Source organism: Typopeltis vanoorti, chromosome 4 (assembly GCF_054136105.1).
Source record: "Typopeltis vanoorti isolate ZY-2024b chromosome 4, IOZ_Tvanoo_1.0, whole genome shotgun sequence".
Lineage (NCBI taxonomy): Eukaryota > Metazoa > Arthropoda > Arachnida > Uropygi > Thelyphonidae > Typopeltis > Typopeltis vanoorti.
The window spans coordinates 33,953,553-33,969,974 of NC_143552.1; the positions used below are offsets into that span (position 1 = coordinate 33,953,553).

Sequence of the window (16,422 nt, forward strand, 5' to 3'; positions counted from 1 at the left end):
CAGTGCTTGTAGTTTTGCATCACTAGAAGATTAATGAGTCATTAAGCTAAACTGCATCTCGAAGTCACCAATGAAAACAGTATTTTATTTTGCAGCAAGAAGTGGAATCAGTAAAATATATATACAATCATTGGAACTAAATTACTCATATTTTCTGCAGAACATCAAGTAAAAGAGAAGCTTCATCTTGATTCTACTACTAATAAATGTGCCGTGCATTTGTGATACCCAGTTGTCATGACATCATTCATGATAAATCACGCTAAACATACAACAGTGTATGGAAAGACTCTTAACGGGATTATATTGATCAAGTGCATATAATAAACAACTATGTTATACCAACTAGTTTTACCAACTAAGGCTGTTCGCATCTTCAGGGTACATAACTGATGTAAGGCACTAAAAAGTAAAAAACTGTTACAAACTATAATCAACCGATTCCAATTATATTAAACAAAGAACAGAGCACTTACAATACATGCATAGAGCGTGCATGATATCACTTGTTATTTAGGAACGTTCTATACTTGGCACTATAATTCAATTCTGGCGAGTTGAAGGATCTGATAAGGGTCTTCCAGATCACAGGCAAGATTAGTCCTTGGTTCCTGTTAAGGTTTTGTATACAGCAGGCAACTGTTGTGGCCTCCTTAAAAATTCGGGAGCAGAAGTCCTCCTCCATGTAAGGAATTGTGCTTCTATCCCACTCTATGGTATGGTTCGTTCTTGAGAAATGAAAAGCTAACCCCCATTTTTTTTATTTGTCCTTAGATTAGTACTTGGTTCCTTAACAGGAACCAAGGACTAATCTTGCCCGTAATCTGGAAAACCCTTATCAGATCCTTCAACTCGCCAGAACTGAATTATAGTGCCAAGTATAGAGCATTCCTAAATAACAACAAGTGATATCATGCACACTCTATGCATGTATTGTACGCTCTCTGTTCTTTGTTTAATATAATTAGAATCGGTTGATTATAGTTTGTAGCAGTTTTTTACTTTTTAGTGCCTTACATCAGTTATGTACCCTGAAGATGCCAACAGCCTTAGTTGGTGAAACTAGTTGGTATAACATAATTGTTTATTATATGCACTTGATCAATATAATCCCATTAAGAGTCTTTCCAGAGCTTTTTGGTCAAGAAAATTAAAAAACGTTTTTTAACATACAACAGTGTACGTTGTATATTGTAATATGAGAGCAGCTGATGGAGCCATGAGGAAGACTATATGTTAAGATATGTGAGAATTGTAAACGATTCCGTCAAGAAAAAGTTAAATACCAAGAATGAATATTAGTTTTCTGTGTTTTCGTTATTACTGAAACTTCTTATGGATAAAATACTTTTAGTGGTAAATGTGTTCTGCACTTTTGTAATTGAAAAAGAAACCAGTATATAAGCTTAGGGGCCTGACAACTATCCAATAAAAACATAGGCATGTCCTAGAATAGTTGTGTTCATCTCTGTATTAAAGCTTGCGAAATTGAAGGGTATACCTGATTTTGGAAAAGAAAAGTAAACAGGGTGGTAGAGTGTTACCCATGGTGAGAGATGAATCGTGTCCTCTCAGGTTAGAGAATCACAGGGGAAATGACACTAATGGCTCTGAGAGTATATGGTGTGAAGTAGAAGTTGTTAGGACAAGATATTTAATGAGATGTTGCTGTAGCCCAGGAAATATAGATGATAAGCAAGATATATTCAGGCAAATTAGTTTGGTAAGTGCAAAGCATAATCATTATGAAGGACTTGAACTATAGTAACATAAACTGGACAGAGGAAGCAGCATAAGGGAACTGAATATTTGGACTACTTAAGGGACAACTGTCTTAGGCACCTGCCACTTCAGGAGCCACTTTTCCCAGTCAAATATGGATGGAACAACAACAGCTGAAATTACAAATAATGAACCTAATATAACAACTGAACAGATACAAGATGAAATGCAAACACATGAAACTGTTCTACAAGGAAAAACTGGAGAAGAAACAGAAAAGCAAACAAGATGCAACTGAAACTTAATGAAAGATGAATTAATAAAAAAAAATTAAAAGATGTCTTAAAAAAAAGGAACTAAAAGAAAAAGATTTTTTTATATTATATTTTCACTAGAGATCATGCCAGTAGAATAACTTTGATCAAATCATTGTCTCTTTAGCATACTGTGTGAAATGTAACTCAGCTTGTCCTTGTATATTTATATATACTCCAGATGATGACCTTAATATGAAGGTCAAAATGTCAGGAAATTAAAATAGTTATTTATAACATGGTTGTAAAGTCCATAATTTCTAAAATGAATCCTGATCACCGCGCAACACTAAAAGATTCTGATAATTCATGAAGATTCATGTTTTTAGTTTGATCAATCGACTAGCATTTTTAAAATGTTTTAGGGATAGAAATATCATTCTAAAGAGAAAATTTACATCAACAAAGGCGCAACGAATATACCACCATATGGAGAAAGTGCTACTCAGAGAACAGATCCAGGCAACAAGAAAAAACCTGGCATTTACTCAAAACCAGGTACAAAATTTAAAATCTCAACTTTTGAGCTACTTGAATGCAGATATTTGGGCTATCCTCAAGAAGACTGAGGACAACTCAGCGAACTATATCCTTCAAACTGAGAAAGAAAATCTCATATCCAAATTTCATAGACTAAAAGATCGACAAAACCAATGGACATTTTTGAATTTCTCCACAGCAAACGTTAACAACCAACCAGAAGCAAGAAATAACAGGAGCCACCAATCACTGTCAGGTAAAAGTAACGTAGTCAACCTATCCAACCATGCCTTAAACAAAGATGAACTCTCGCTACTCAACAAAGGTTTAAACTTTGCTGTAGCACCCAGATCAATGAACAAACTGGATTTATAATATTGAAAGAGGCTTAAATGTAAATTATAATAAGAAGCAACTTAACGAAACACAAATTAACTGTGGTGAAATCACTAAAATCAAATCCAGACATCATAATAACTAGAGCCGATAAAGGCAATGTCACTGTTATTCTAAACCGAACTACATATTTAGAAAAAAATGAATCTGCTAGTCTCGGACAACAGTACATATTGACTTGGTAACTACGACCCTACCAATAGAATAAAAGAGAAAACAGAGAAACTACCCAAAGATGCAGTCAAAAAATTACTTCTGCACTATACTTGTTCTCCGAGAATTTACGGTCTACCAAAGATGCAGTCAAAAAATTACTTCTGCACTATACTCGTTCTCCGAGAATTTACGGTCTACCAAAGATACAGTCAAAAAATTACTTCTGCACTATACTCGTTCTCCGAGAATTTACGGTCTACCAAAGATACGCAAACAAAACACACTATTCTGGTCGATAGTCAAAGGTATAAACAGCCCAAATTATCACCTAGCCAAGAAATTAGCGTCCACACTCAAGGAGTTGGTAGGTCATTCCCCCTCCTATATCAGAAACACACAACACTTCATAAACATAATCAAAGACATTACATTAGAAAAAGATGATTTACTAGTCAGTTTTGACGTCTCTGCCCTCTTTACGAATGTCCCAATCAATGACACAATCCTTCTTTTACAAGACAAATTCCCTCCAGATATCACAGCGCTCTTTGCGCATGTATTACGTTGTTATTTTGTTCCGCAAAATGCTTTCTATATACAAAAAGAAGGCAAAGCCATTTAAAACTCAAAGTCTGGCTTAGGTACGTTGATGTTTTCACGATCTGGCCCCATGGCCACCAGACACTAGACACTTTCCTTAGCAAATAACACAAACGCATACAGTTCACAACTGAGAGTGAAAAGCAAAACACACTTGTATAGACAGCTCAAATTATCACCTAGCCAATAAATTAGCGTCAAACACTCAAGGAGCTGGTAGGTCATTCCCCCTCCTATATCAAAAACACACAACACTTCATAAACATAATTAAAGATATTACATTAGAAAAAGATGATTTACTAGTCAGTTTTGACGTACCTGCCCTCTTTACGAATGTCCCAATCAATGACACAATCCTTTTACAGAACACATTCCCTCCAGATATCACGGCACTCTTTGCGCATGTATTACGTTCTGTAAATAACTGGAAAACAATTTATAAGAAGCAGACTACACAATTTGCTCCTTCACAGATTGAAGACCTCATCAGGTTCATCCAAAATCTAGAAGTTAAAGATTTACCAGTTACACTTCATTAATTATAGCATCTCCTTTCTGCATTGCCTCAATTAAATGTACGAGGATGCCACAGCAAATTAAACAAGAATATGGAAACTTATGCTATGCCATAATATCAGGTTTTTGTTTCTCCAAGAAACAATGATATAAAAACTTTAACAGACAGATATCCACTTCTTTCTTATTGGAGATTTAATAGGGCTGGAGTAGGAGTGCTTATTCTTGCTCCCCCCCCCCTCTTCCTTTCTTCCTTCCTTGGGTCATTCTGCAATATCCAAAGGGACAGAAGGGAGAATCTTGATAATAGACTGGAAATACTATGGATGTCTAATAAGGTTTATAAATGTTTTTATGCTCCATCCAATGGAACAGTTGGGCAAAAGTTCTTCCAGGAATTGGAGCTGTATTTATACTTAATCACCAAATTAGACAAAATGGGAGGACACTCCAGGAGTGGAAAAGTGGATATGCAGCACAGTTAAAAACATGTCCTGACAATGCTCAATAGTAAACATATGGAGGATTCTCAATCCTAATCTTCAGGCTTGATTCAAGGTATCGGTACCAGTCTTGATCGAATTTATATCTCTTCTTCCCTTATAAATAGGATAATTCAAATAAAACATCAACATGTCAGATCATACTCCAGTTCTACTAAATTCTGCTGCAGAGAACAAGTAGAGATCAATTTTGGACCATGGTGATTTCTACCAAATTTTCCATTTATCTTTTCAACTAAATTCTATTCAAATTGGAATATTGTTACCTGGAACTGGGATATATATGGTTAAAATTCAAACAGGCAGTAAAACAGAATATGATTGAATGGGAAAAGGAACAGACTTTCCTCAAAAGAAAAAAAGTTGAAAGACCTATAGAAAAGAAAGAAGCTGGTTCTTAGCAAACCAGCACAATGTATAGAATGCAGCAACACCATTAGAAACATTAACAGAGATAAAGTGGAAAGGCAGAAACAAGTAGAAGAAAGAAATTTTAAATAAGAATACATCAGCACTTAGCCCTTCAGCTGCATTCTTCAATAGACAATTCACTAAATTCTGCAAATAAAGGACTATCACTTAAATCTGCATTGATGAACTCCTTGACACCTTTCAAAAACATTACAAAAATCTATTCGAAGACAACGGTACTGTGGGAAATTATAACTCTTGGAACATTAATGGCTTTCCTGTACATATCTAAGATGGGCTTGACAGACCCATTACCACAGCCTACAAAGAATGCCAGACAAGAAAATCCCCAGGACCTGATGGTCTAGGAAGAGAACTTTATCATGAGGCCTGGAATTTTATTCTTCCCACTATAGTTGTACTGTTTAATTCCTTTCTTCTGTCAGGACACATACCAAGTGAATTTGTAGCAAGCCATACCATCCTCATTCCTAATAGAGATCACACCCCGATCAGCAGCTGGAGACCTATTTCTCTATCTACTACTGAATATAAGATATATTTCTGCATTATCAATAACAGGCTCAAAGTGGGAATGAGATGCATAATTTAAAAGCACACAGGTGTATGGAGGTTCCAGGCTGAGCAGTAAAATTTCATCTGTTTCTGCTACATGATATGCTTAGCTTAGTTAATACAAAAAAGGAGCCAATGCAGTGCTATCAGTAGACTACTCAAGCATTTGATAATGTCCAGCATCCCTTTCTGTTCCACATCCTCTGGCATACTGGTGTGGGTAAAAAGCTGCTATCTGTAATTAAAGGAGCCTATGCCAATTCAACTACCTACCTCCTAGTTAATGGATTTCTGTCAGACCTGGTCAAAATTCAAAAAGGAGTCCAGCAAGGTTGCCCTCCTAGTCCATTGCTGTTTGCATTGGTTCTTGAATCTTTCTTACAGGAAGTTGACAATATACACATGTTGTGTGAGGAATAACAGTTCCTTCAACTATGAAGGAACTGTTATTCCTGCTAATGCATATAAGACAAAATGAAAAGTTTCTGGAAAGTGGGATCTTGGAGGCATTCTTTTTGGACTAACCCCTAAGAGAGAGCCCCTCATTATACGTAGAATTCCCTTCTCTGCTTACCCAGTATGACCAGCTCAAGAACTTATATATACAAGAACACCGTAGACTGAAAAATTGGGCCACTTTCCTTTTCTTCTAAAGTCATAATCTTCCCTGCTCAGTTGTGCATAATAAATATTACAGACATCACAGAAGCTGAAGAAAAGCAATTATATAGTAAGCCTGTGCAATTTTTTTGGTCCAGCCAATACCAAGAAGTTTAAAAGGAATTTCTTCAACTATCAAAGGAACATGGAGGATTTGGGCTTCCAGTCTTAAAAATCCATAAAATATTGCAGACCAATCACACATGTGCAGACGTTCTCTGTACTACCTGGGTTTTCATCTTCCACTGTTTTGGGTAAATGATTATAAAGGTTCAAAACCTGAGATTGTTCCTGAATACTACAACATTCTGTGCTTAACTCTGACTGCTACAACATGCTGGCATTGACATTCTTTCCATTTAAAAAAGTAAAATTTAGCATAAAGAAATTTTTAATCTCTTTTACCATCAACTTCTGCAGTTGGGTACTGACAACACTTTGTTTCATAACTTATTGAAGTTCCAAGGATATCCTAACAGGAGTGGGATCTTGCTTGGAGAATTGCATATAGCTGCCTTCCAGTCAATACCATCAAATGGAGGTACTTTTACATTGGAGAGCCAATCTGTGACATCTATTACCGATTGGAAACAGTAAAACGTGTTCTACAGCTTCCTCTTGCTCTGCATATTTGGAACAGATTATGTAATGTCTTGGGTATTCCATTACTTACAACAGAAGTTTTTTTTTTTTTCTTTTTCAGTACCTACCACCTGTCAGCAATGGGAAGAGAATTTTGATTTTTATAATTAATGAATTAAAATATCATTTATGAAAGGTTAGAAAGAAAAAACATAGATTTGAAAACCAGAAATATGACATACAAATGCTCCATAATTTTGTATTTAGAAAGAAGCAATCTAGGAGATATCAAAGTTTTGGCTAGGTTGTGCAGGCCACTCATTATGCAATATTCACTACATGGAGATAAAATTCTGTCTATTTTTGCTGTGAGAGATTTTTTAAATGGTTCCATCCTCTTAATTCAATGTAGTCTTATGGTCAATCTCAAGGATGACTGGAGAACAATCCCAGGCAGAGAAGGCCAACTCAAGGTAGTTATCTCAGATAAGGCTAACCACACACCCATGACTGATACCCAGATAAGGCTGGGTATCAATCATCTTTGTGCTTTAGTTTTAATTGGTTCTTCATCTGCATGAAAGTGGTGAGAAAGGAAAACTGATAGCTTTTGGCTATGTGCTGAGGTCTTTTCTCTATCTCTCATACTATCTATCTGTCTTTTCTTTCTGCTAATAATATCAGGCTCTCTTACACCCCTTTTACTAACTACTTCTAGGCCTATGATAAGCTCCCCTTTACTTTTTCACCTCAGTAAAGGTTGAAACTAGTCTGGATAGTGGCCCTTCCCATAATACATAGCATTACACATATTCATAAGGATATGTGCTATGAATTGTGGGATACTAAGGCAATTGATGTGAAGTCATTAGCCTCTATATACAAGTAGCCCAGTTCTGAAGTGACTTCATGAGTAAACTTTGTTTGCTTACACTTGGATAAAGGATTAAATCAAGAATATAATTTATTGGCATCTTTAATTTATAGATGACCAGGAAAATCAAACAGGAACTGCAGAGGAAAGAGGGTTAACGAATGCATAGAAAGAGAGAGGCAGAGAACAGTTACGTGAGGGATATGAGGCTTAAGTTATAACTAACTAATAGAGTAAGAAGAGAAGATTAGCACTGAAGTCCAAGAAGTTTCTTCACTGTGTGGCAAGGAGGAAATGAAATGACCATGAATGGATTACCTTGCTGGATGAGACAGTATAAGTGACCAGGGTAGATGACATAGCTGAATTATTTAATGATCTCTTTATTAGGGTGACCCATCCTGGTAAAACAGGCTTTATTTCTAGAGGGATAAGAAGGTGTGAAGAGGATATATTCCAAATACTGAGCACTCTAGATGTCAGTAAGGCAAGGAGACCAGATGGGATTTTGCCATGTGTTTTAAAGGAATGTACTGACCATGCCATTAACTTAGCTGTTTAAGAAAAATTGGTAAGAACTTGTATACAGAATGTGTTCAAGAGTGAGAAAAAGGGTCATTATTTTATAGTTTCACACTGCTATTGAAAGATTTTTTTTTCACTCAGTTATAAATTAAAGATGCCAAGAAATTATATTCTTGTTTAATTCTTTATCCAAGAGTAAGCACACAAAGTTATTATTATTACTACACCCTCCATGTAGTCAGCAGACTCATCATGTTGTCAATTCATTCAATTGACAACATATTTATCCTTAACACGCCTAGCATTAACAACACATTCTGGTAGTGTGTTCCATTCACAATTCTCCATGTAAAACATCTACTCCTCACACCCCTCTTCACCACTTGCTTATATAACTTCCAGGAATGGCCTCTGGTTCTTCTCCATCACCTTCTACTCTTTTTATAATCCATCTAGATTAATTTTAATAATAAAGTTTGCATGTGAAATATCTTCACGACTACTACTTGCATATAGATGCTAATGAGTTCACATTAATTGCCTTAGTGTCCTGTAATGCAAAGCAAACATCCTTTTGGGTATGTACAATACTATGCATGCTGCCCAGAATAGTTTTGAGTTTTATTGAGGTCTTATCAGTGGGACCAGACCCAGAAGAGATACTACGGTTGAAGTAGAAGTCATATATTTCCCATACAAGTTGTGAAAAGCTGTAACACATTATTACTACTGGATATAGGAAACATGACTTCTGCATTACTTAAACCTTGGTATCTCTTCTGGGTCTGGCTCCCACTGACAAGACTTCAATTAAGGTTGAAACCAGTCTGAGTAGTGGCCCTTCCCATAATACATACCATTATACACACCCAAAATGATGTGTGCTTTTATTATTATTATTATTATTATTTTTGTATTATGGGATGCTAAGGCAATTAATGTGAACTCATTAGCCTCTATATACAAGTAGCCTAGTTGTGAAGATATGATACTTGCCATGTAAACTTTGCTTGCTTACATTGGATAAATGATTAAACAAGAATATAATTTCTTGGCATCTTGAATTTGATAGTTTCATAAATTTATATTGAACTTGCACACACACACATGCTTTAATAGTAAAACACTGAAAAGACATATTTTAGTCTGAATTTTCAGGCATTTAAAAGGACCAATCTTAAGTTTAAAGTGTGTAGAATTCTGATCAGAATTCAAAACAGATTCGGGGATCAGAATCTGTTTTGTTAAAAAGGGGAAAAGTTTATGTATTCAATAACACAATCCACAACATGATAAATATAAACATAAATGGTGTGCCCATAACAATATGAACTGTATTTCAGAGGCATAGAGCACTAACTTAAATTTTTTCATGGTATTTTTTTCCCCTTCTTTTTCACAAGGTATAGAGCACTGTCTAAGATTTCCTTTCAGAAGTCTTGGCATCTTAGACATGTTTAAAAGTAACCTATTTGCAATTAAAGGAAGAAAAAAAAAAACCATGAAGACCATGTAAAAATTTTAGTTTTGATGAAAATTGGAGATGGTGTCCTATGCCTCAGGTTTATAGATAAATAGATCTCAAATCTGAGAAGTAAATTAACTTGTTTATTTATCTCTACCTCACTCATCACATGTACTTCTATTCCTTATCTCTGCTCCAGTAGGTATACTTCCTCTGCTATCACTTGCAGCTCTTTTCTATGTTCCCATTTCTGTTCCTACCTGTATATTACTTTCATATATACCAATAATCCAATCAGTACCCTTATTCTGATACTTTGGATGAATTATAGCCAAAGCAACTAAGGCTATCATGCCAGTATATTAAATCTTCATTGCATGTGTTCTTGTTGTTTTGCAGGATGAAAAACCCAAGTTCCTAGGAGCAGAAATCCTTCAACCTCTGTAGTCTCAAATGGCACTAGCTGGTATCTCATATGAGACTAGCTAGCTCCCCTTTAGTTAAAGTCCTTATAAAGGTTCTTCACATTCTAGATGTGATTTTTACTGTCTTTCCAACCAAAACACCATCGATATTAAGGCTTTATTTTTTTGATACTTCTGGCATTAATATCCAAAGTCCAAGATATGTTATTATTTATTTGTGATACCTCATGAATCCATGATATCACTAAATTTCTCTTTCTCAGATGCCATCCCACCAGCACTTTCTCCCCCCTCTCTATTGCCATAATCTCTCCTCCCCCACCATATTCACTTTTGTATTCACCTTTTACCTGTCTTTTTGTAAACTGCTTCTCATGCTCTTCAACCCCCCCCCCCCTCTCTTACTCTATAGTAGTTGGTCATATGTTTAACACCAAACCCATTCAGATGCAGCCCATCACTTTTTTCTTATTCGTTTCATCTTCCCTTAATAAATTTGTACACTTTTTGCCTTGCATGACATCATGCCATTCATTATCACTCCTTTTTTTAATTATCAACTATTCTCTCTTATACATAGTCAAATATCTTTAATCTCTTCTGCTTAATTCTTTTAATAAATGATGTAGAATATTCTGACAAGAATTAAGTTTCAAATAATAACTTTCAGAAGCATTGAGAATAGAAGCTGTGAAATAAAGCTATGTACAACATTGAAACAGAAATATCATGTTTGCACTTTTATTGCATAAATGTAATTTATATAAAGAATTACTTTTCATCTTCTTGTCTCACAGAGACAGCAGAAATTGTACTATGTGGAGACATAGATACACTGCTCGTCATTCCTCCAAATTCCCTCCTTCTTCTTCCAGCTGATGAAGAACTGTGGGTGGAAGGACTGGAACATGTAGGAAAGCTTGGCTTGTTGTATGATGGTATATCATCTTTGAGGAAGGGGGAAAAATTAATATATATAATATTTATCCAAAATTATAATTAAGAACTTTTATAACTTAGTAAACAAACAAGGACTGTCTTAAATGTCTTTACCTATGAAAATAATTTAATGATTCATTCATGCTTTTAAAATAGGTGCTGCTGATAAATCAGGGAATACAGCCAAAAACTTGTGAGGAGAAACTAATTTCCAGCTGGTGAATTTTCCATATTCCTAAAAATTTATGTGATAGTATCACATTTTTTCTTCTCCAGTTATATAATTTGTCTCATCTTGAAGAATAATTTATTAATTGTTGGTTAAGTGGTTAGTGTAACTGCTCTCCAACCAACAGGATGTGGTTCAAATCCCATCGTGGGCATGGATGTTTGTAATTGTCTTTAGGTGGGAGATGAATTTCACTGCCCACTGTGACTACCCCCCCCCCCCCCCTGTTTACTGGAGGCTTGAAGTGACTTGAAAAAGTTCCATGTTGCTCTAGAGCAGTGATTATGGATTAAGTAAAAAAAATAATATAAAATCTTTGCTTACCCATGATACAAATGTACTATAGGTTTACCAAAACCTTTTGTGGGTGGAAGCTACTTAAAAAAAACTGTTACAATTCATATACAGCAATATATTCATTATTTAAATACCAAGTAAATAAATAACAGATCTTTCAAACCTTCTTGTTTTGTGATTGTCTATCAAAGATCAATGGTTGGTGATGTCATCAACAAATGGAGACATTCTGGCATCACTAGTGCAGGAAAACAACCAGGGTAGCCGTCGAAAATGGCTACAATTGGCACAGACCATCTGTGATGAGTTCCAGAGCACCAGCAACACCATGGTGAGTACTAATACTATATGAAAAGAACTCTATTTATTGGGTTGCTACAGAAGAACAGCGGCACACAAGTCAAACATCACAACAACAAACAAGGGTGGGTTTATCTGGCCACGTACAAAGAGCATGTGAACTGGACAACTGGCCAGTAGGGAAAACTGTACTCTGGAGCAATGAATCAAGGTTCACCTGTTTCCAGTCTGATGGGAGGGTGTGGCAGCCTGGTGAATGCTTATTACCACAGTGTGTTGTACCCACAGTAAAATTTGGTGATGGAGGAGTAATGTTGTAAAGTGCATTCAGCTAGTTTGGAGTGAGACCACTGTTCGTTGTCCATGGTTCCATGAAGACAGCTCAGTACTTTGATATTCTCGATAATCAGGTGCTGCCTACACTGTGGAGTTTTTTATGGAATGGACCCGTGTTACTATCAAAACAACAATGCTACATGCCACAAAGCTGCAGATCTTATGGAATGGTATGAAGAGATGGGTGTTAAGCGACTACCCTCGCCTGTGCAGAGTCCTGCCCTCAACCCCATCAAACATCTGTAGGACAAATTGGAGTGGCGATCAAGGTCCAGAGCAGCACGTCCTTGATCTGTCACTGAACTCAGTGCTGTTTTGATGGAGGAATGGAGACAAATTCCATCTGATCTGCCACACATTGGTGGAAAGCCTCCCTCAAAGGGTGCAGGAGGTGATCAAAGCCAAAGTTGGACATACCTGATATTAGGGTTTGCCTGCTGGTATAAACTGTCAAATGCTGTAGTACCCAGATAATTGTTGGTAGATAGTGTATAAATATAATGCTATTCTGTTCCCCCCCCCCCCTTGAGGGTACATATCATGATGATTACGATAAGCTGAAAAAGTTATTTTAGGATTTGCTTTATATGAAAAAATTTGAATGTACTATACATCTTCCAGTTTCAATTTTAAAGTGCAGCATTGATCAATAACATTTTTTTAACTACTGCTTCAGTTTACATGTATAAACTTTGCTAAAAACTTTTGGATTACTTTTTATGTGGATCTCATCAGTCTAAAACTATGAATGTAAGCAATTGTGTAGACAAACTTTCAGATTTTGCTCATTCCTTTCTTATTTCATTTTTTTCACTTGAAAATGACTATCTAGAAGATGAAGTGGTCAAATCTAAAAACTTGGTGTTTGTCTCTAGTGCATGTCTAGTTGTCTCTTGTGAGAAATGCAAACCATACAAATGCCATTGCTGCATTGAAATTTACCAGAGAGAATGTGATAATGTAACCCTTGGCATCAGAGTTGCCATGGCATGCACTACTTAAAAGACAAAATTTCTACCCAGAAACCTGTATGATTACCTTTTTTATTAATGGTTTTGTTACTAAAGCATAGAGCCAAAAGGCTCTATACTTGACTAATTGAGAGTTCACCTATGATAAGTAAAACTTTCTGAAATAGGATTGCTAATGTATTGTATAGAGTTTTGGTCCGCTTTAGGTGTCTGATGAGAACCAACAGTATGAAACAACTGTCAGGCCAGTGAAACTTAATTTAAGCACTAATAAAAGGAGGCTGTATCTGTGTGCTCCTGAGCAGAGCTCATATCTTTTAAGTAGTGCATAACCAAGATAACTCTGATGCCACAGGTTATATTATAGTAAGCCCTCTCTCTGGCTGGTAAATCATAAAACTTAACTTTCTTTCTATATTTGGATGGAACCATAACATAATTTATAATAGCTAACTTTCACCAATTCCTTCTTTAATTGAATAAAAGAGTTATCATTCCATTGTATAAGACCCTGATCATACCACACTTAGACTATTGTTCTCAGACTTGGTCCCCAGGATTTGAAGGGGATAAATTCACTGTGGAAAGGGTACAGAAGCGGATAACAAAGATGGTTTCAGGACTGTACAATATGAGTTGTGAGGATCAACTGAGGGAATGTGGACTGCAGAGTTTGGTGGATAGAAGAAGGAGAGGTGATATGATTGAGACTTTTAAACTGTTGAGAGGCAGTTACAGGGTAGACATTGGAGAGTTCTTTCACTTGGTGGAACAGTAGGAAGGAGCGATGACAAGGGGCCATCCCTGGAAGTTATGAAAGGAGGCTGTGCGCAAGAGGGGAAGGAGTGGTTTCTTTGCATGGAGGGTGGTTGAACCTTGGAATACATTGCCTGAGAGAGTAGTTGGAGAAGTTAATGGGTTCAAGGAGTGGTGTGATGAACTTTGTGTTTCCTAAAAACGACCTCCCACGATGAGTCTTGACTCCATGGAGGCCTGGATAATAATAATAATAATTACATGTAGGTTGCTTGTCTTGGTTCTCACAAAAAATATATATATTTCCCCCTCCTACTAATATTATAGGAATTCAAATCTTTACTAAATTTCTTTTCTTTACATTGTCACAGTGATTAACTGCTGGATAAAGGTCTTTCCAAGATAACTCCATTAAACTTACCAAGAAATTATATTCTTGTTTAATCCTTTGTCCAAGTATAAGTAAATAAAGTTTGCACACAAAGTATATGCACGACTAGGCCATTTGTATATAGAGGCTAATGATTTCACATCAATTGCCTTAGATGTGAAGTCATTAGCTATTATAGAAGTAGCTAGTTGTGCAAACTTTGTTTGTTTGTATGCACTTGGATAAAGGATTAAACAAGAACATAATTTCTTGGTGAGTTTAATTCATAACCAAGAATGTCTTTTCTTCTCCATTTCATTGCAGTCAATTTTATCAATCTGTGTGATTTTGGTCAGCATTATACTGTGGTTATATGGTCAGTTTACTGCCCACGGTATCTAACAGGTACTTGTTTTGTCTATTTTTGTTTGCCTTCAAGCAATATGTTGAGCATTGTCAATCAAATGTTTTGTTATTTCTGTGTTACAGATTTTGTTTTCTTTTCTCATCCAGAGCATATATCATTCCATACAAAATTGTGTTGTTCTTTGTTTTTGAATTTCCTTTATATTTACAGTTCAAGTTTCACAGTCACCTGTGAACATAAAGGGAATGCATTAGTTAAAAACTTTCCAGGCATAGCGATAACACTTTTTGAATGTCAAGTGCACTTTTTCCAAATACTTTCCTGCAAGCATTGTTCTTTTCTTATTCTTATTCTTTCTCCATGGTATTCTGATTCACTGATAATTGTTATTTCTAACTGATCCACCAGAGGATGTGTTAATAGGTGGGAGTGAAAAAAAATTGTTACATGATATAATTTATTAGTTTTACTTTAAATTTCCAGGAAGTCTCTAAATCTAGATAGAATATATTGTCTGTGGATAGTTATGCTTATTGAAGTTGTACTTTAACGAAATATTTTGTCAGTGCTCTTTGTATTTGAATAATGGCAGCTGATACATTATGACCCAGCTCCCTACTATTTAAGGACTACAAGATTATGTAATCCTTAATTGTGGAAAACACATGTTGCAAGGACTACTTTTATATTTCTTGAAAGATGTTCACATCCTGACAGAAATGTGCAGGTGAGAGACTGGCAAGTGTTTTTGCTTAAAATATAGAAAATGGGAAGAGCTCACTGACGTTGAAATTAGCATAAGACTTTGGCAGCATTATGTCAGAAATGAGTGAATGTCAACCAAGAGAGAGATAAGTGATGTGAATGAGGGTGAGGAAGACAAGCTTCATATTAATAAGGATATAAAATTAGGCAGTGTAGTAGGTTTGCAAGATGGTGTTGATTGGGAGGGTGAATTATCATTATTATACGGTATCTCCATAGAGTCTGGAGATACTCCAGACTGTATGGAGATACCGTATAGTCTCATTGTGGGAGACTCAAACTATTATACACACAAACATATCATACCTCTCCTTAAACTCATTCACTGTCAGGAAACTCACAACTACTTCTGGCAGTCCATTCCACTCATTCACCACCCCTCCATGCAAAAAATCGGTCTGCACACTCTTACTCAAATTCCACGATGGCCCCTAATTCTCTGACTACTTGTCATATATTTGAAAATTATTTGTGCATCAATTTTATAAATCTCCTATCATGTTCCCTCTTTTTCGCCTATCAACTAAACTTCGTAACCCACAAACATTCAACCTATCCTTATAGGGAGCATTCCACAGACCTGTCACCAGCTTAGTCATTCATCTCTGAAGCTTCTCTACCATATTCTGATCCCTAAGAAACCCAGTTGACTAAATCTGTGCACGGTAATCAAGATGTGGCTGAATCATAGCCTTATTTATAAGGCTATGAGGGATAACATATACTTGTTGGCATCCTTTGAGCCATTTTACCAACTTTTGAAATAAGCCCACTGAACTGACAACCATCATCACCAATTTCATGAAATCCAGTACCATCAATATGGTACACCATATGCAACCTTTTCAACCCAAAGTGCATAACCTTATAGTTTGCAACATTAAAG

At 36.0% G+C, this 16,422-nt stretch overlaps 1 protein-coding gene across 3 annotated transcripts in view; it reads right to left on the reverse strand.

Annotated features, from left to right (window-relative positions):
- Positions 1-16,422, reverse strand: part of LOC150107214 (roundabout homolog 1-like) — a 742,051-nt gene that overhangs the window by 7,216 nt on the left and 718,413 nt on the right. For 2 of the 3 annotated variants that reach the window (XM_090391071.1, XM_090391070.1), the window contains one exon: positions 10,982-11,153. The exons of the other annotated variant lie outside the window; for it this stretch is intronic. In XM_090391071.1, the coding sequence (XP_090247197.1) occupies positions 10,982-11,153 (172 nt within the window). The remainder of the gene's footprint in view (positions 1-10,981; positions 11,154-16,422) is intronic. 3 annotated transcript variants of the gene reach the window in all.